General features: G+C 40.1%; 1 protein-coding gene across 3 annotated transcripts in view; it reads left to right on the top strand.

Annotated features, from left to right (window-relative positions):
• Window positions 1-20,238, top strand: part of AUNIP (aurora kinase A and ninein interacting protein) — a 22,817-nt gene continuing 2,579 nt past the window's right edge. Inside the window, exons 1-2 of one of the 3 annotated variants that reach the window (XM_047870360.1) lie at window positions 1-228; window positions 19,462-19,600. In XM_047870360.1, the coding sequence (XP_047726316.1) occupies window positions 151-228; window positions 19,462-19,600 (217 nt within the window). In that variant the 5' untranslated portion in view covers window positions 1-150. Of the gene's footprint in view, window positions 229-1,241; window positions 1,262-9,399; window positions 9,577-19,461; window positions 19,601-20,238 lie in introns of those variants that run through there. The other 2 variants (XM_047870359.1, XM_047870358.1) reach the window with 2 other exon arrangements.

Consider the following 20,238-nt stretch of genomic DNA (forward strand, 5'->3'; position numbering starts at 1 on the left):
GGTGCCTGCGCCGGCGGCCACGTCCTGGCTCGGCCCCCCAGCGTTGGCGCGAGATCCGAACGCCGGCGGCGGCCGTTATAGCCCTTCCCTGAGGCCGCGGGACCGGCAGCGAGAGCCACGCGTCCTGTGGGCTGGGTGTCCGCGGCGGCCATGAGGCGGAGAGGCCCGGAGGAGGAGGCCTGCGGCGTGTGGCTGGACGCGGCAGCCCTGAAGAGGCGGAAAGTGCAGGTGGGTCGTGGGCGCGCGGGAGGGTGTGGGGGGAGGGGTTAGGGACCTGGAGGCGTGAGAGGGGAGGTGATGGAGGTAAAGTCGGGGACCAAGAAAGGAACGGCTTTGGGAATTCAGAGGCGAGAGGGACTGGAGCCTAAAGAAGGGTGAAAAAATGGGGTTTGGGAAGAGTGGAGAGGAATGGGGCGGGGCGGGGGGGAAGGCAGGCAGGCTGTGGATGGGTAAGGAAGAGACTGGGACTGCAAGGCTTCGAGGTGTGGGGGGAGGGTGGACAGAAAATGTGCTCCGAGGAGTGTTGTTTTTTTGTTTGTTTTTTGGGTAGAACTATGCTTGACATTCAATATCCTGGTAGTTTCAGGTGTACATCATAGTGATTCAGTATTTACACATTAAGAAGTGATCCCCACGATAAGTCTAGTTGCTGTGGTCACCATACAGTTACTACGATATTATTGTAACTACAAAGTTACTACAGTGTTATTGACTATAGTCCCTTCGCTGTACTTGACCTCCCATGACTTATTTTATAATCGGAAGTTTGTGACTTAATCCTCTTCACCTGTTTCAATCCCCTTCACCTGTTTCGCCGGCTCCCCCCTCTGGTAACGAACAGTTTGTTTCTTATACCTGTGTATCTGTTTCGGTTTTGTTTGTTCTTTTGTTATTTAGATTCCACATATGAGTGGAGTCAGACCTATTTGTCTTTTTCTGTCTAGCTTATTTCACTTAGTGTAATACCCTTTAGGTCCATCCATGCTGTATGTCAGGATTTCATTTTTTTCTCTTTTTTAAAAAAGATTTATTTATTTTGAGAGAGCGCCCGCAAACTGGGGAGGGGCCAACGGAGAGGGTAGAGAATCTCAAGCAGGCTCTGTGCTGTCAGCGCAGAGCCAGATGTGGGGCTCAAAGTCACAAACCCAAGTCAGGACTGTGAGATCATGACCTAAGCCGAGATCAAGAGTCATATGCTCAGCTGACTGAGCCACCCAGGCGCCCCAGGGTTTCATTCTTGATGGCTGAGTAATATTTCATTGTAGGTATTATCACATCTTCTTTATGTTTGTTTATCGATGGATACTTGGGTTGCGTCCATATCTTGGCTGTTGTAAATAATACTGCAATGAATATAGGGGTGCATGTATCTCTTCCAACTGGTGTTTTCATTTTCTTCAGGTAAATACCCAGAAGTGGAATTATTGGAGCGGATGGTAATTCTAGTTTCAAAATTTTTTTTTTTTGCTTTTTTTTTTTTTTAATGTTTATTTTTAAGAGAATGTGAGTGCAAGCAGTGAAGGGGCGGGGGGGGGGGGGGGGGGGAGACAGAGGATTCCATGGGGCTTCAACCCACAAACTGTGACATCTTGACCTGAGCGGAGGTTGCTTAACTGACTAAGCCACCCAGGCGCCTTATTTTTAATTTTTTGAAGAACCTCCATATTGTTTTCCATAATAGCTGCACCAGTCTGTGTTCCCAGCAACAGTGTATGAGGGTTCCCTTTTCTCCACATCCTCTCCAACACTTGTTATTTTTTATCTTTTTGATACTAGCCATTCTAACAGGTGTGAAGTAATGTCTCACTGGGGCTTTGATTTACATTTCCCTGATGGTTAGTGACGTTGAGCACCTTTTCAGGAGTGTCTCTTGGCCATCTGTGTGTCTTCTTTGGAAAAATATCTTTTCAAATCCTCTGCCCACTTTTTAATCTTTTTTTTTTTGTTGTTGTTGTTTTTTTTTATACTAAGTTGTGTCCGTTCTTTATTTTGGATGTTAACCTCTTACTGAATGTGTGATTTGTAAATATCTTCTCCCATTCAGTGGGTCGCCTTTTTGTTTTGTTGATGGTTTCCTCTGCAAAAGCATTTTAGTTCAGCGTAATCCCCTGTGTTTATTTTAGCTTTTGTTGTCCTTGCCTGAGGATTCGGGTCCAAAGAACTGCTGCTAATATGGGCGTCAAAGAGCTTATTGCCTTTCATTCTAGCAGTCTTCTGGTTTCAGGTCTTAACATTAAGGTCTTTAATCCATTTTGAATTTATTTTTATATATGGTGTTAAGATAGTAGTCCAGTTTCCCCAGCACCATTTATTGAAGAGACTGTCTTTTCCCCATTGTATATTCTTGCCTCCTTTGTAGTAGGTTAATGGACCATATACTTGTGGGTTTATTTATGGGCTCTCTAGTCCATTGACCTATGTATGTGTCTTTGTGTCAGTACCGTACTGTTTTACTATAGCTTTGTAGTATAGTTTGAAATCAGGAAGCATGATATTTATAGCTTTGATCTTCTTTCTCAAGATTGCTTTGTCTGTTTGGGCTTCCATACAAATTTTAGAATTATTTGTTTTAGTTTTGTGAAAAATCATATTTTGATGGATTGTATTGGATTTGTAGATTGTTTGGGGTACTATGGATATTTTACCAATATTAATTCTTCCAGTCCCTGAGCACGATTTTTCCACTTATTTTTATCATTTTCAATTTCTTTTATCCATGTCCTACAGTCTTCAGAATACAGGTCTTTTTATCTCTTTGGTTAAATTTATTCCTAGGTATTTTTTTTCTTTTTGATGCAACTGTAAATGGATGCAACTGTTTTCTTAATTTCTCTTTCTGATAGCTCCTTATTAGTGTATAGAAATGCACCTGTAGGGGTGCCTGGGTAGCTCATTCGTTTGGATGTCCAGCTTCAGTCAGGTCATGATCTCACAGTTTGTGGATTGAAGCCCTGGGTTAGGACCTGTGCTTACAGCTTGGAGCCTAGAACCTGCTTCTGATTCTGTATCTCCCCCTGTCTCTGACCCTCCCCCACTCATGCTCTATCTCTCTCTCACAAAAATAAATAAACAACAACAACAAAAAAGTAATCAGTCTAGGGCCACCTAGGTGGCTTAATTGGTTGAGCGTCTGACTTCGGCTCAGGTCATGATCTCACGGTTCCTGGGTTCGAGCCCTGCCTTGGGCTCTGTGCTGACAGCTCAGAGCCTGGAGCCTGCTTTGGATTCTGTGTCTCCCTCTCTCTGCCCCTCCCCAACTCACACGCTGTCTCTCTCTCAAAAACAAAACAAAACATAAAAAAATTTTTTTAAAGTAATCAGCCTAAACTAATACATATGCCAAAGGGACACATTTTGGGGTGGCAAATTTTGCTCCCCTACAGTGGCTACCATCTCCTGAACAAAGTAATTGATGACTGTTAAAAAGTGTCTTACAACTCAAGTCATTTTTTATTCTTATTTATGTTAATGTTTATTTATTTATATTTGAGAGACAGAATGCGAACAGGTGGGGAAGGGTCAGAGACAGAGGGAGACGCAGAATCCAAAGCAGGCTCCAGGCTCCTGAGCTGTCAGCACAGAGCCCGACACAGGACTCAAATCCATAAACCGAGACATCACAACCTGAGCTGAAGTCAGATGCTTAACCGACTGAGCCACCCAGGTGCCTCTAAAATCATTTTTAAAAACCGTTTCTTTCTTTATTTATTTAGAGAGAGAGTGTGAGCAGGGGAGGGGCAGAGAGAAAGGGAGAGAGAAAATACCAAGCAAGCTCCATAGTGTTAGCTCAGAGCCTTACTTGAGGCTCCATCTCACTAACGTGAGAGCATGACCTTAGTGGCCAGTCAAGAGTTGGATGCTTAACTGACTGAGCCACCCAGGCGCCCCTAAAGTCATTAAAAATAATTTTTTTAATGTTTATTAATTTTTGAGAGAGAGAAACAGAGTGTGAGTGGGGGAGGGACAGAGAGAGAGGGAGACACGGAATCCGAAGCAGGCTCCAGGCTCTGAGCTGTCAGCACAGAGCCCAGTGTGAGGCTTGAACTCATGAACCGTGAGATCATGACCTAACCTGAAGTTGGATACTTAACCGACTGAGCCACCCAGGTGCCTCCATTAAAGTCCTTTTTTTGAGAAATAACAAATCACCTGTTCCTTAAAAAAAAATTTTTTTTTTTACTTGAAAATGTTTTTCCGGGGGTGGGGGGGGGGGGGCCAGTAGCAGTGCCTAGGTGGCTCAGTTGGTTAAGAGTCTGACTTTGGCTTAGGTCATGATCTCACCACTTGTGAGTTCGAGCCCTGCATCAGGCTCTCTGTCAGCACAGAGCCTGCTTCGGATCATCTCTCTCCCTCTCTTTTGCCCCTCCTTCACTTGCATGTGCCCACACTCTCTCTCTCTAAAAAATAAATATTAAAAAAACCTATTTGGGGTGGGTATTACAATTTGTCTGGTAATGATTTAAAATGTATGGGATATACAGTGAAATATCTACCTAATACTTTTAACCATCCTCGACCCATCTCAGAGGCCACAACTTTCTTGTGTATCCTTCCAGAGATATTCTGTATATGTACAAGCAAATACAATATCTATTCCTTCATATAAGTAGCATATTCTACATTGTTCTGCAACTTGCTTTTTCTCACTTGTTGCATCTTATGTATCATTTCATATGCATTCACAAAGAGCTGCTTTATTCTTTTTTAAAGACTATATAGTATTCCATGATGTGGAATAGTATCCATTGCATGCAGTAGTTTGCCTTAATCTACTCAGGCTGCCATAACAAACTACTGTTGACTGAGTGGCTTAAACAACAGAATTCATTCTCTCACAATTCTGGGAGCTGGAAGCCCAAGATCAGGGTGCCAGCTTGGTCGAGTTCTGGTAAGGACTTTCTTCTTGGCTCACAGACAGTGAGCTGCCTTCTCCCCATGTGCTCCCATGGCCTTTTCTTGGTGCATGTGTGTGGAGAGAAATGTGTGTTAAAAGTTTTGTTTGTTTTTTAGAGAGCACATGTGTGAGCAGGGGAGGGGTAGAGGGAGGGAGAGAGAGAATCTTAAGTAGGCTCCATGCCCAGCCCAGCGCAGGAGCCCAACACAGGGCTCCATCTCATGGCTGTGAGATCATGACCTGAGCCGAAATCAAGAGTCAGACACTCAACCAAAGGAGCCACGCAGGCGTCCCTAAAATTTTCTATTAAATTTTGTTGAAAACTTTGGTTCTCTGACTAGTTCCTTTTCCTCTAACTTTTTAAGACTTCCAGCCCAGAGCAAAGTACTAAAGATTCCCTTTCACAGGATGTAGAAACCTGCCTTTTCCTAAAGCAGCTATCAAATAGGCACACATTTGTTTGAGTTTTAATGTCAGGCATTAAGGCAGTTGCTAGTGGCCAAGTGTTTTAGAAAACATGCCCCTTCCCACTTGATCTCTAAACATAACTGTCTGTTATTTTGGGGAGACTACTGGGGTGGTTTGTAGTCTGGCTGGAAGATAGATACCGATGAGTTTGGAGTGAGTTTGCTTCTCTCCTGGTTCCGCAGACATGGCAGGCTCAGCCTCATTCCCTAGGCCTTGGTATGGAGGCTACTGTATTTGTTTTCATTTCAGTTTTTTTTTTTTTTTTAATTTGAGAGTAATATATGTTTGTAAAAAAAAAATAAGTATAGAATTGTATTCAGTAAAAAACCCAAAATACACAAAAGAGTAAAAAGCTTCATTGGTGGTAGCTACTTTTAACAATTTGGTATCCTTTGAGACATTTTCTATGTATATAAGTAAATCTGTTTTCCCCACAAATGAGATGATATCAAACATTTTTCTACTGTTCATCTTTCATTAAATACATGATGGGAGAACTTTCCATGTGAGACATGAGTTTTAGTATGAGTTTTTGAAAAGGCCATCTTGTTTACATGGTTTTTAGATTTTGTATTTTAACTTTGATACCTCTATATTTAAATATTGAGGAATATTTCTAAGATTTTTCTACACAATAAAGAAGTAAGAAGATTCAGTATGTGTTTTGTGTATTTGCTGTCTCTTAGGTGTACTATATTCAAAATGTCATTATATTGGGGCACCTGGGTGGCTCAGTCGGTTAAGCGTCTGACCTCGGCTCAGGTCATGATCTCACGGTTTGTTAGTTCGAGCCCTGCGTCTGGCTCTGTGCTGACAGCTCAGAGCCTGGAGCCTGCTTCGGATTCTGTGTCTCCCTGTCTGTCTGCCCCTCCCCAGCTCATGCTCTGTCTCTCAAAAATAAATAAATGTAAAAAAAAAAAATATCATTACAACTCAAAAATAATTTCTATTTCTTCACCTATAATGCAGAAGGTTTCTTACCCTTGAAATACATGCAGCAGAGAAGGAGAAGTGGGCCTAACTAAGGAGACAGAAATGCGAAGCTGTCAGAAATCTTGGCTGAGGCATCCGTGGTTTGTTTCTTGGCCAGCCTTGGCAGAACACTGAATGCCACTGTGCGGCTTTACTAACATGCAGTCCATCAGCAAATCCTCTGGATTCTGCCTTCAACTGTGTTTATAATCTCATAATTTCCTACTCTTTCTACCACTGCTGCCCGAGTCAGAATGAGAGTGACCCTTTGCTCACTGTTAATTTTAACCATCTAGTGATTTCCTATCTTTGGTAAAACCCGGAAAATCTGAGGCTTGCAAGGGACGATTTGGCCATGTATGTCCTCTCACACATTTTAAATATTTTTTATGTTTTATGTTTTATTTTATCTATTCAAGAGAGAGAAAGAGAGAGACAGGGTGGGTGGAGGAGAGGGGCAGAGAGAGAGAGAGAGAGAGAGAATCCCAAGCAGGCTCCCTCTCACATGTTAGACCTCATCTCCTTTTCTCTGCCTCACTCTGCTCTAGTCATACTGGCCTTCCAACCAAGCGTATCTCTGCAGGGACTTTTATACACCTCACTTCAAATACATAGGGATTAAAATGCCACATGGCTCTGCTCTTTCATTTGTTTGGATGTCAACTTAACATTGAGTCCACTTCTTAACCACCATAAAAATGCCTTTCACTTAGCCCCTACTCCCCATACTCCCTAACACCTTAGTCTTGTTTTATTTTTCTCTGTAGCCCTTTTACCATCAGATATACTACAATACTACATATTTACTTGTTCATTTATTATTTTCCTCTACTAGAATGAAAGTTGCATTGGGCAGTCCTTCAAACAGTGGCACGTAGTAGGTACTCAGTAAAAACTGATTGAGTGAATGAACTAATCCATCTGAGCTTTTAGATAAAACCTTTTAGATACGGTTATAGTTGCTGATTCTATTTTTCTCACTCTGATGAGAAGATAAGTGGGAGGACGTTGAGCTTTTTAGAGCAAAGATGGCTTGGAGCCCTCTGGTAAAATGTCAAAGTGTTTAACCAAAAAAAAAAAAAAAAAGAAGAAAAAATAGAGGAGAAAAGTATTTCACTGAAACTGAACAGGCTTAGTAATAATAATACTGAAATCCATTGTAGCAACACTATATTAGGGTCAGTACTATAATACTGATACGGGTCTGTAAATGTAACTTAACAAATGTTTATCAATGTGATCTTTATGTAATGGCTTTGTTTTGTAAAACTTCTTTACATGTATTGTTTGACCTAACTTTCTCAGTAAGCTTTGTGAGGGAGGTGAGATGATCTCCATCTTGCAGATGAAGAAATTGAAGTTAGGCTAGAAATTTGCTCAAGATCACATCGGAGTAAGTGCAGCTCTAAGGCTCGATTCCAGGTCTTCTGACTCTTGGTCCAGTGTGTTTTTTCATCATGTGTAAGGTGTCCTCAGATGATAAAAAGGTGGATAAGACGGTTCCAATCCTGGCAGCATGGGATATGTTAGGTACACACATAACTGTCAGACAGACTATAAGTGCCTTAGAGGTGTAAGGAAATTCTAAGCATTTAGAGAAAGACGAGATTATTTTTTATTGTGGGTGAAGGAGTGGTGGTTTAAAAATATGTCCACAAATTCTTTGATACGCCTTCCTTTAAAAGGTGGAGATTAAGCAACCCCCCACATGTGGGCTGTGCTTAGTGACTCTGATGACTAGAATGTGATGGAAGTGTTAATGTTAGAATTCTGAGGCTAGGTCATAAATAGCATTGCAGCTTCAGCCTCATTGTCTCTTTAGGGGAAGTCAGCTGTCATGTTGTGCGGATATGCAGGCAGCTTTATAGAGGAACCTTACTGTGTTTGCCAACAGTTGTGTGAGTGAGCCACCTTGAAAGTGTATACTGCTGTCCTGGTTGATATCTTAAATGCAACCTAATGAGATTGTGAGCCAGAACCACCCAGATAGGCTGCTCTCAAATTCCTGATGCACAGAAGTTGTGAGATAATAAATGTTGTTTTAAGCTGCTAAGTGTTGTGGCAGTGTGTTAATGCAGCAATAGAAAGCTAATGCAGATTTTGGTTCTGGCAGTGGAGTGCTGCCTAACAAAAACCGAAAATGGGGGAGTGGCTTTGGAATGCGGCAGTGGGTGGCAGGTGGAAGGACTTTGAAGGGAGTGCTAGTGAAAGCTTGAAGAGCTTTTAAAAACTGCTTTTAGAACCAGGATGGTCTTTGAGGAAGCTGTGGGTGAGGGTTTGAAAATAATGTTACTGGAAATTAGAGGAAAGAGGATCCTTGTTACGTAGTGACAGGAGGTTTATTACAACTTACTGTTGGCTGTAGTGAGGTGGAAGGTGGAGAACGTACTTAAGGAACTGGGTGATGTGATACAGCTAAGGAGATTTCTAGGCAGTACCGAAGGTGTTACCTCGTTTCTTCTTGCTGGTTATAGCAAAGTGTCAGAGGAGAGACAGGAGCTAAAGGAAGCCTCTTAAACAAAGAGGAGCCTAAACTTGCCGGTTTTGACAATTCTCAGCCAATTCAGGTGGCACACAGTGGACTTTTCTTTGCAGGAAGTTTTTAAGTTACTAATTTAATCTCTTTACTTGTTATAGGTCTATTCAGATATACACTTGGAAAGATAGTCGATATCATTAGTCACTAGGGAAATGCAAATCAAAACCACAAGGAGGTAACCACTTGGCACCCACTAGAATGGCTATAATCAAAAAGAGAATACCAAGTTGTTATCAACTTGGAGAAACTGGAACCCCCATACATTGCTGGTGCACGTATAAAACGGTAGAGGCAGTTTGCAGGATGGTTCGGCAGTTCCTCAAAACGTTCAACATAGTTACCTATATGTTCAACGTATGACCTGGCACTTCTGCCTTTATGTGTATACCCGAGATATGAAAAGATATTTTCACAAAAAACTCGTACACCAATGAGTGAATGTTTGAATGTTTGTAGCAACATTTCCTGTAATAGTAAAGAATAAAAACAGCCCAGTCGCCCGACAGTGATGAATGGATAGATAAAAGGGTATATCCAAACAATGGAATGTTATTTGGCAATAAAAAGGGACTAAAGTTCATACACCTGCTACAAGCTGGATGAACCTCCAAAACACACTCAGTGAAAGAAGCCAGTCACAAAAGACCAGCTGTTGTATGATGTATGAAAGGTCCGGAATAGACAAATCTCTAGATACATAAAAGTAAGTCAGTGTTTCCTGGGGCTAGGGTGGGGTGGGAATGGGGAATGACTGCTAATGGGTACAATGAAAAATGTTCTAAAAGTAGATAGTGATGATGTTTATACAACTCTATTAAAAAACACTTAACTGTACACTTAAGTAGGTGAATTTTATGGTATGTGGATTATATCTCTGTTAAAAAGATTATATATCTGTTATGTAGTTGTTAAAAAGCTGTTAAAAATGTAGGGGAGTTGAAGGTGAGATTAGGAGGGTAAATAGTACCATATGGTGGGAAATTCATGGAAGGCATTTGACATAACAGTCTCCAAGATTAGCCCAGTTGTACTTAGGTGAAAGTAAGTGGTACACTGAAAGGTTAGAGGAATTTGGAGGATAGTGCAGAAATTTAGGCAAGAGATGACAAGGGCCTAATTCAGAATAGTATAAGTTTAAATTGTTATTTTTGGCGGATTATTGCTTTCTATGGATATATTTAAAACATGGTTATGCTCAAGAAGGACCCATGGGACGCCTGGGTGGCTCGGTTGAGTGTCTGCCTCTTGGGTCTTCGACCCTCTTGGGTCGTCATCTCACAGTTTGTGGGTTTAAGCCCCTCTTCGGGCTCTGCACTGACAACTCAGAATCTGCTTGGGATTCTCTCTGCCTCTTTCTCTGCCCACATACCCCTACCCCTACTTGAGTTAGCTCTCTCTCAACAATAAATAAACACTACAAAGAAAAAAAAAAAGAAGAACCTAAATGTGGGCTTGGTAGGAGTTGGGAAGTCTCTTAAATGTTTTTAAACTGTGGCTTTTGTCCAGTTATCTGCAGCCCTTGGCATCTCTCCTTTTTTAAAGGACGTTTGCATTTTCCCTTTAGTTCTGTTTACATTTAGGAGCCAGAAATTGGGACTGGAGTAAGTAGATGATTGTAGAGAAAAAAGTAAAAAAAAAAAAAAAAAAAAAAAAAAAAAGTCTTGAAATAGTGTTTGGAAATTGGGAGAATAGATATAACATGGGCTGGTTGTATGTACAGTTGAGCCTTGAACAACACAGTTTGAACTGCGTGGGTCTATTTGCAGATTTTTTTTTGATAAATACAGTACAGTCCTGTAAATATATTTTCTGTTCCTTATGATTTTCTTAATATTTTCTTTTCTCTAGCTTACTTTATTGTAAGAATACATATAATGTATGTACATACATATAATGTAATGTGTTAGTTGACTGTTATCAACAAGGCTTTTGGTCAACAGTAGGCTATTAGTAGTTAAGTTTTTGGGGGAGTCAAAAGTTGTGTGTGGATTTTCAACTGTGTGGGAGGGTCGGTGACCTTAACCCTCACATTGTTCAAGGGTCAACTGTATATATTGTGTGTGTGTACACACAAACACACACACATACACAGTAATTCTTTTCACAGAGTTGACACCTTCCAGGGGGACTTGAAGATTTGTTCCAGAGTGGGGGTTTCTACTCCATTGCATTTTATTTAAGGCACCTGCTTTCCAATTTAAGTGAACACAGTGCTCTTCTTTTCGCATGGGACCATCATCTCTGCTATTGAGAGGGCCACATTTGGCCATTGCTGTACTGGAAGTAGTTAAAATCAGGAAGCTTAAACAGACCTTCAGTACATAGTCTTATTAGGGCAACATTGATGGCATGTGTATGAAAACACCGTACTATAATGATCTGGTATGCGGGACATTCTTTAAGTGAGAAAAATCTCATTAGCAAGAAGTGCCCTTTTTATGAGACTTAGTAATGCTAATGGATGTAGACATATCAGGTCTTCAGTTTAGTTGTGACACTTAAAAGAAATTGCTTTTTGCTGTTACCCCTGTTGAAGTTGTCATTAGGTTAAGATGAAAAATCAGTGCCGGGTGGTTCCAGAGAAGATTCTTGTAACAGATTTTGTATTGTTTGATTATTTTGGGAGGAAAACCTTTAGTTTTCCATGGGTGTACTTCTCATCCAGTCTGTGCTCTGGACCTATGGGTGACACCAATCACAGTGACAGGAGCTCACCTTGGCTTTGATCACAGTATTGGAAAAGGCTTAATGTTTTCTGAGAGCTTTGTTGATGTTGAAAATGTAACGAGTAGTTACATATATAAAACATAACCAGAATGTTTCCTTCCTATATACCCACTTTCTTCCTAAAATATTTACTGAATTAAGTGCTCACTCTGTGCATTAAGCTAGTTCTGTGGAGGACAGAAAAAAAGTATGTGAATCAAATTTTGATACCAGGATTTTGTCAGGTAAGTCTTGAAATACCAAGTGATAAATGCCAAGTTTGTAAGGGGAAGAGATCACCTCTGGTTGTTGGAATCAGGAATGCTTGGGGCTAAACTGAAGTATATGTAGCATTTCAGACTTGGGTGTGAAAAAGGCCCTTCTGTGTGAGGCACAGAAATGAGCAAGGTGGAGGCCATAATAGGAACTGGCATGTAGGTAAGTATTATGCTACAGTATACACAGAGGTTTTGGTAATGGAGAAAAAGGTAAACTGGAATCATTGATGTGTGCGGTCTGAGAGTTGGTACTTTCTGCTACAAGGTAGTAGAGAAATGATTGATAGAGTTTGAGCAAGATGGTATGCTGACAGTTATACTACAAGAAGATTAGTCTAGATATTGGGTGGGGGACTCATTGAAACAGGTATTGAATGAGGGCCTGACCAGTTAAGAAACTATCGTAATAGTCTAGGACTAGGCAAGAGTTCATGATATCTGAACTAGGATAATGTGTTATTTGTTTCACAGGTTTGGAGAGCTTGAAGCAAGCTTTGAATGAATACTTTATTATTATTCATTCAACCAAGCTCATTTATGTTGGAGATGATGGGAATCTTGGCAGCTTTTCTGGGTCAGACCCCTTAAACAGTCCTCTTTTGGGTGTCCTTATTAGCTAGCATCACTTTCAGCGTGACTTGATAAGGTGTGACAGTGACTGATTGGAAAAGGTTTTCTGTGAGAGACTGAGGAGGAGGGGGGACTTGGAGAAGTGGGAAGAGAGGAGTATGGGATCTCAAGCATAAAAGAAGAAGTAGGGCAAAAAGAAACACGTGTTTGTATTTTTTCAAAGCTATCAGTATATAAGGGTAATGAGATTTCATACATAAATTCAAGACCAGTGACCATAATGAAAAAAGTAAGTTGGATCAAAGTATATACTAGACTTGAAGGCCATATGAATCATAAAAAAGGGGAATTAAATTGGTTTGAAAGCAGAACTTTAAGACAGACTTGCAGATAAGTTATTGGAAGAGATAAAAATAGAACGAGGTCTAAACTGAACTTCAATGCCATGGAAGCACAAACATCTTCCAATAGTTAGAAGGGTGAATTATATGATCCCAGATCTGCTTTGATAATAGAGTTGTCTTTAAGAAAAGGCCATACTTTTGAGGTGATTTGCAGCCAAAAGAAACATTGTTCTCTGTAGAAATACATCCCAGGGGATCCTTGTGATAGCAATAGCAGGGCCTCCGTGGTTGTAGGAAGTCAGTTACTCCTACCACTCTGAAAGAAGAAAACTCAATGGGACCATGAATGTGATAATGCCAAAGGACTAGAGATGCTTTGGGTTGGAGGGAATGTATTTCTTGAAGTTAGATCTTTGAGGCATTCTTACAGGGTAAGAATTGTTAATACCTAGGCTGTGGCTTACCAACGTGTTTGGTCCTGTACGAACCCTGTGCCTTTTAGACAGGCTTTCTTACACTGTGTAATATACACACAAGGGTTGGATCTATTTTGAGGTAAGGATAATGAGCTAAAGGACTGTACCTGGGTCCCCTCAGTTCCAGATGACCTGTGCTCACTAATTTCACTGAGATAAACATAGTTCCTTAAAGCCATAAGTCTTGTAAGGGAGTTATAACTGTGGGGACATTGTCACTCCTGATACTGCTCTGACCTGAGGAAAGAATGTTCTATTCCTGCTAAGATGGCCAACTTGGTGAAAAGCTTTATTCCAAGATGTTTTGCTAATTGAGGTCTTACTGTTATCTGGTAATGTGTAGTTTCTATAAGTCTGCTTTATAGGACTTTGTATTTAAAAAAAAAAATTCCAGTAGAGTTAACATACAGTGTTAAATTAGTTTCAGGTATTCAACATAATGTGTAGTTTCTGTAAGTCTTCTCTATAGGACTTAGTATTTTTTAAAAACTTTAATTCCAGTATAGTTAACAGTGTTAAATTAGTTTCGGTGACTTAGTATCTCATGTATTTTTACTCCATGCTCATCAAGATCAGTGTACTCTTCAGCCCTTCACCCAGCATCCCACCTGCCTCCCCTCTGGTAACCACCTGTTTGTTCTCTATAGTTAAGAGTTTGTTTTTTGGTTTGTCCTTTTTTCCTTTGTTCATTTGTTTTGTTTCTTCCACATATGAGTGAAATCATATGATATTTGTCTTTCTCTGACTGATTCTGCTTAGTGTTATACTCTCTAGGTCCATCCATGTTGCAAATGGCAAGATTTCATTCTTTTTTATGGCTGAATAATATTCTATTCCATATATATATATATATATATATATATATATATATATATCACATCTTCTTTATCCATTCGTCTGTCAGTGGACACTTAGGCTGCTTCCATATTTTGGCTATTGTAAATAGTGCTGAAATAAACATAGGAGCACATATATCCTTTTGAATTAGTGTTTTTGTATTCTTTCGGTAGATACCCAGTAGTGAGATTACTGGATCATATGGTAATTCTTTAAACAAAAAAAAATTTTTTTTAATGTTTATTTCTGAGAGAGAAAGAGAGCATGAAAGTGGAGGAGGGGCAGAGGAAGAGGGGAGTGAGGATCCAAAGCTGGCTCTGTGCTGACAACAGAGAGCCTGATGCGGCTTGAACTTAAGAACTGCAAGATCATGACCTGAGCCATGCCAGACACTGAACCGACTGAGCCACCTAGGCGCCCGGGTAGTTTTGTGGGGTTTTTTGTATTAAAAATGTTTGTTTATTTTGAGAGAGAGAGAGAGAGAGAGAGAGAGAGAGAGAGAGAGAGAGAGAGAGAGAGATCGAGATCGAGCAGGGGAGGGGGAGAGAGAGAGAAAATCCCAAGCAGGTTCTGTATTGTCATTACAGAGCCCTACGCGGGGCTTGATCTCAGGAACCCATGAGATCATGACCTGAGCCAAAGTTAAGAGTCGGAGGCTTAACTGACTGAGCCACCCAGGTGCCCCATGGTAGTTCTATTTTTAATTTTTGAAAGAGCCTTCATTCTGTTTTCCACAGTGGCTGTACCAGTTTGCACTCCCAAGGTGTACAGGGGTTCCTTTTTCTCCACATCCTTGCTAACACCCGTTGTTTCTTGTTTTTTATTTTAGCCATTCTGATAGGTGTGATATGTCATTAGTTTTGATTTGCATTTCCCTGATGATGAGTGATGATGAGCATCTTTTCATGTCTGTTGGCCATCTGTATATCTTTGGAGAAATGTATGTTCGTGTCTTCTGCCTATTTTTTAATTGGATTATTTGAGGGTTTTTTTTGTTTGTTTTTGTTTTTTTGGGTTTTTTTTTTTTTTTGGTGTTGAGTCATATAAGTACTTTATATACTTTGGATATTAACCCTTTATTGTATATATCATTTACAAATACCTTCTCCCCTTCGGTAGGTTGTCTTTTAGTTTTGTTGATAGTTTCCTTTGCTGTGCAGAAGCTTTTTATTTGGATGTCGTCCCCATAGTTTATTTTTGCTCTGCTTTTGTTTCCCTTGCCTCAGGAGACATCTAGAAAAATATTACAGCTGCTATCAGAGAAATTATTGCCTGTGATCTCTTCTAGGATTTTTATGGTTTCAGGCCTCACATTTAGATCCTTAATCCAATCCATTTTTAGTTTATTTTTGTGTAGGGTGTAATAAAGTGGTCCATTTTCTTTCTTTTTTTTTTTTAAGTTTATTTATTTATTTTGACAGAGCATGAGTAGGGGAAGGGCAGAGAGGGGGGCAGAGAGAGAGAGAGAGAAAGGGAGAGAGAGAATCCCAAGCAGGCCCTGCACTGTCAGCATGAAGCCTGATGCGGGGCTCAAACTCACAAACTGTGAGATCATGGCCTGAGCTGAAGTCAGACACTTCGACTGAGCCACCAGGCACCCCTCATTTTCATTCTTTTGCATGTAGCTGTCCAGTTTTCTTAACACCATTTGTTAAAGAGACTTTTTCCTATTGCATGTTCTTGCCTCCTTTGTTGAAGATTAATTGACTATATAATTGTGGATTTATTTCTGGGCTTTCTATTTCATTCTGTTGATCTGTGTGTCTATTTTTGTGCCCGTACCATGCTGTTTTGATTACTGCAGCTTTGTATATAACTTGAAATCTGGAACTGTGATACCTCCAGTTCTGTTTTTCTTTTTCAAGATTGCTTTGGGTATTCAGGGTCTTTTGTGGTTCTGTACAAATTTTAGGATTGTTTGTTTTAGTTCTGTGGAAAAATATTGTTGGTATTTTGATAGGAATTGCGTTAAATATTTAGATTGCTTTGGGTAGTATGGACATTTTATCAATATTTGTCCCTCTAATCTATGAGCATGGAATATTTTTTTCATTTGTTTTTGTCATCTTTATTTCATCAGTGTTGTTTTTTTGTTTTGTTTTATGTTTATTTCTTTAGAGAGAGCATGAGCAGGGCAAGGGCAGAGAGAGAGAGGGAGAGAGAGAGAGAATCCCAAGCAGCCTCTGCACTGTCAGCACAGAGTCTGACAGGGGGCTTGAACTCACGAATCATAAGATCATGACCTGAGTTGAAACCCAGAGTCAGATGCTTAACCTTAACTAACTGAGCCACCCATGTGCCCCCATCAGTGTTTTATAGTTTTGAGAGTACAGGTCTTTTGCCTCCTTGGTTGTTTATTCTTAGGTATTTTATTATTTTTGGTGCAGTTGTAAATGGGATTGTTTTCTTAATTTCTCTTTCTGCTGCTTCATTATTAGTGTGTAGAAATGCAACGGATTTTGCACATTGATTTTGCATCCTGTACATTGATTTTGTATCCTGTAACCTTCTTGAAATCATTCATCAGTTGTAGTGGTTTTTTTGGTGGGGTCCTTAGGGTTTTCTATATATAGTATCATGTCACCTGCCAATAGTGAAAGTTTTATTTCTTCTTTACCAATTTGGATGCCATTTATTCTTTTTTTTTTTTTGTCTGATTTTTGAAGCTAGGACTTCCAATACTATGTTGAATAAAAGTGGTAAGGGTGGACACTTGTCTCGTTCCTGATCTTAGGGGAAAAGCTGTCAGTTTAAACTTTCACCATTGAGCATGATGTTAGCTGTGGATTTTTCATATGGTCTTTATCATGTTGAGGTATGTTTTCTCTAAACCTACCTTGTTGAGAGTTTTTATAATGAATACATGTGGTACTTTGTCAAATGCTTTTTCTGCATATATTGAAATAATTTTATTTTAAAGTTTATTTTGAGAGAAACAGAGAGACAGCATGAGCAGGGGAGGGGAAGAGAGAGAGGGAGAGAGAGAATCCCAAGCAGACTGCACCATCAGCACAGAGTCCAATGCAGGCTCGAAACTCACGAACCACAAGATCGTGACCTGAGCCGAAATCAAGAGTTGGACACTTAACCCACTAAGCCACCCAGGCACCCCATCGAAATGATCATATCGTTTTTATCCTTTTTCTTATTGATGTGATATATATCATACTGATTGATTTGTGAATATTGAACCACCCTGTATCCCAGGAATAAATCCCACTTGATTGTGGTGAATGATTTTTTTTAAGTGTATTGTTGGATTTGGTTCGCTAATATTTTGTTGAGGATTTATGCATCTGTGTTTATCAGAGATATTGGCCTATAGTTGTCTCCTTTTGTAGTAGTGCCTTTATCTGGTTTTGATAACAGGATAATGCTGGCTTCATAGAATGAATTTGGAAGTTTTCCTTCCTCTTCAATTTTTGGGAGTCATTTGAGAAGAATAGGTATTAACTCTCCTTTAAGTGTTTGGTAGAATTCACCTGTGAAGCTGTCTGGTCCTGGACTTTTGTTTGTTGGGAGTTTTTTGATTACTGATTCAATTCATTGCGGTAATCCATCTGTTCAAATTTTCTGCTTCTTCCTGATTCAGTTTTGGGAGGTTATAGGTTTCTAGGAATTTATCCATTTCTTCTAGGTTGTCTGATTTGTTGGCATATAATTTTTCATAATATTCTTACAATCCTTTGTATTTCTATGGTGTATGCAGGACTTGGCATTCTTGTAAGTCATTTAAATAACTGTATATTATTAGTCTTTTTTTTCCCCCATAAGCTGTAAGCTTTACCAGGGCAGAAACAGTCTGTATATTTTTGTGCATCATTATATTCCCAGTCCCTAGCATATAGGTGCTAAAATACTTGTTTGCATTCTATCTCACTATTTCCCATATCTAGGATGTGTCTCATAACATTTAGAGAGTGATGTGCCTACTTGGGCTTCCTCATAGCATGGCGGCCAGGTTCCAAGAGTGAGCATTTCAGGAAAGCAAGACAGAAGTGCATGACATTTTTATGACCTAGTTTTGTAAACCATGTAGTGTTATTTCTATCATACTTTATTGGTCAGTCACAAAATTCTTCCGAAGTTCAAGGTGGGGGACTTCACAACTTAAGAGGAGGAGTGGCCACCTCAGTTTCTCCAAATTCCAGTCTCCATATATTTAATTAATCGACAGGTGATTCCAGGAAGAAAGCTAGGGTCATCATAGGGCTCACCTCGTTTGTTTTTCTTCTCTCAGGGCTCACAATCCAATGCAATACCTGTTGTCCACCGTCTAAAATCAGTTGTCTTATGTATCTTATCCAGTTTTCTAGTTTTGTGTAGTGGAAGGGAAAGTTCCAAGCCAGTACTGCAAGTCAAAGTATGAGTTTTATATCAAGGAGTTCCTTCTTTTTTCACCAGTTAAAGTACATTTTAGTTTCCAAATGTAAAAATGAAGTCAGCTTTGGCTAGAATTAATAATTTGGGTTCAAGTTTCAGACCTATCTCCAATTTGTAGCATGAATGTTGGCAAATGCCATTTCTTCTTTGGTTTTCACACCAAACTGAATTGAGTATAGCCCCGTTCTCAGGTTACTTCTCAGGCATTTCTTAACCAGCAAGTCGAAACAAAACCAAATCACACTAAATAAAGATGAGGTTAGATTTATAGTTAGTTGACAAAACTTCCCAAATCTCTATGGTACATCTTCTAATTCATACTGTAAAGTATAAAGGGGCTGAAAGTGTGTAAGACTAGCTGTTTCATTGCTTTTCCTTCTAGTAATAACCAACTAGTATGAATCCCAGGAACTGTGTGTAAGCCTTTTATGTGAATTGAGTCACCAAATCCCCATAACAGCCCTATGGGATAGGTACTTTACTGTCCCCATTTCACACACGAGAATGAGACCTAGATTAAACAACTTGCAGAACATCACACAGTTAATAAGTAGCAGTGGCAGAATTGGGATTGATTTGAACCCAAGCTGTGTGACTGTGGAGCCATGCTCTTAACCATATGTGGCTATTTGAAAACCACTAGGTATGTGTCCACTGCTGCTAATGTAGAATCATTATCTTTAAATATAAGAGAGAGTGTCATCCCTGAAATCACTTCAACAAATCCTGTTTAGTCAGCCTGATTTCCGTGGGGAAGCAGAAAGATTGGGCTATAGTTGGAATAATGTGATTTGCTGAGAAAAATACCATCAGTATGGCAGGAAATGGTAGATGATGATGTACACAGCAAAAACTACCCAGAGACTAGGATAGGGTGGAGTCCAAAGGGTCCAGTAGGGTTCTGTGAAGATCACTGGTGTTTGTTGAATCTCTCCCATCTGGCACCTGTTTTGATATTAATAGGTTTTATTGTTCTTTTTCTCCCCCTTCTCAGACACATGTAATGAAGCCAAACACCAAAATGCTAACACTTTTTCCTGGAGAAAAAAAGGCTAAGATTTCCTTTACTCAAAGAATTGCACCTGCAGGCATTCGGCAGACCAGCATCGCTTCCTTCTTCACCTTGCAGCCAGGTATGGTGACCCGCCTGGGAATACCCAGGGAGCAGAAAGGAATGCGTGCACTCTCCTCTGCTGCAACGTTTATGAGAAGTGGTGACACTAGTGCTTTGTGTTAAACTTAGTGCCTTATTAGAAGAGGTTGTGTTATAAAACACAACAAAACCTCCCCTTCTGCAAAGCAATATATACGTGCTTTTACAAACATTTTCTTTCTGGTTCACTCAGTCTAATATTAAATATTTGTACTTCCTGACAGAGCGGTGAGGAGAAAGGTATACTTTGGGAGTTGGGGTGTGCAGGGGAGCTGACCTGCCATTAGTTAGGTCTTGGATTGGCCACAGTGAACAGTCTAAGATTATTTAATAGTAGGTGTTTCTGTATAAAGCTTCTCAAATTAGTCAAAGATGTGTTTTTGTTGGAAAGGTTGGCATAAAGTTGCTTGTGTCTCATCATCCTTTGGTAGTTCTTTGCTTACGTGTCCCTTTTCAGAGGATATGCTACCTCAGAGCAGGCTGGGGCTTACAGAGCAGGGTGTCTGCCGGATGAAGGGTGCTGGGAGAGCTTTAACTCTTTTGATTCCCAGGATTGCATTGCATAAATCTTAAATTCACTCTTCCTGCCCCAAACAAGAACTTAAAATAAGCAACTTT

This window comes from Prionailurus viverrinus, chromosome C1 (genome assembly GCF_022837055.1).
Source record: "Prionailurus viverrinus isolate Anna chromosome C1, UM_Priviv_1.0, whole genome shotgun sequence".
Classification (NCBI taxonomy): Eukaryota; Metazoa; Chordata; class Mammalia; order Carnivora; family Felidae; genus Prionailurus; species Prionailurus viverrinus.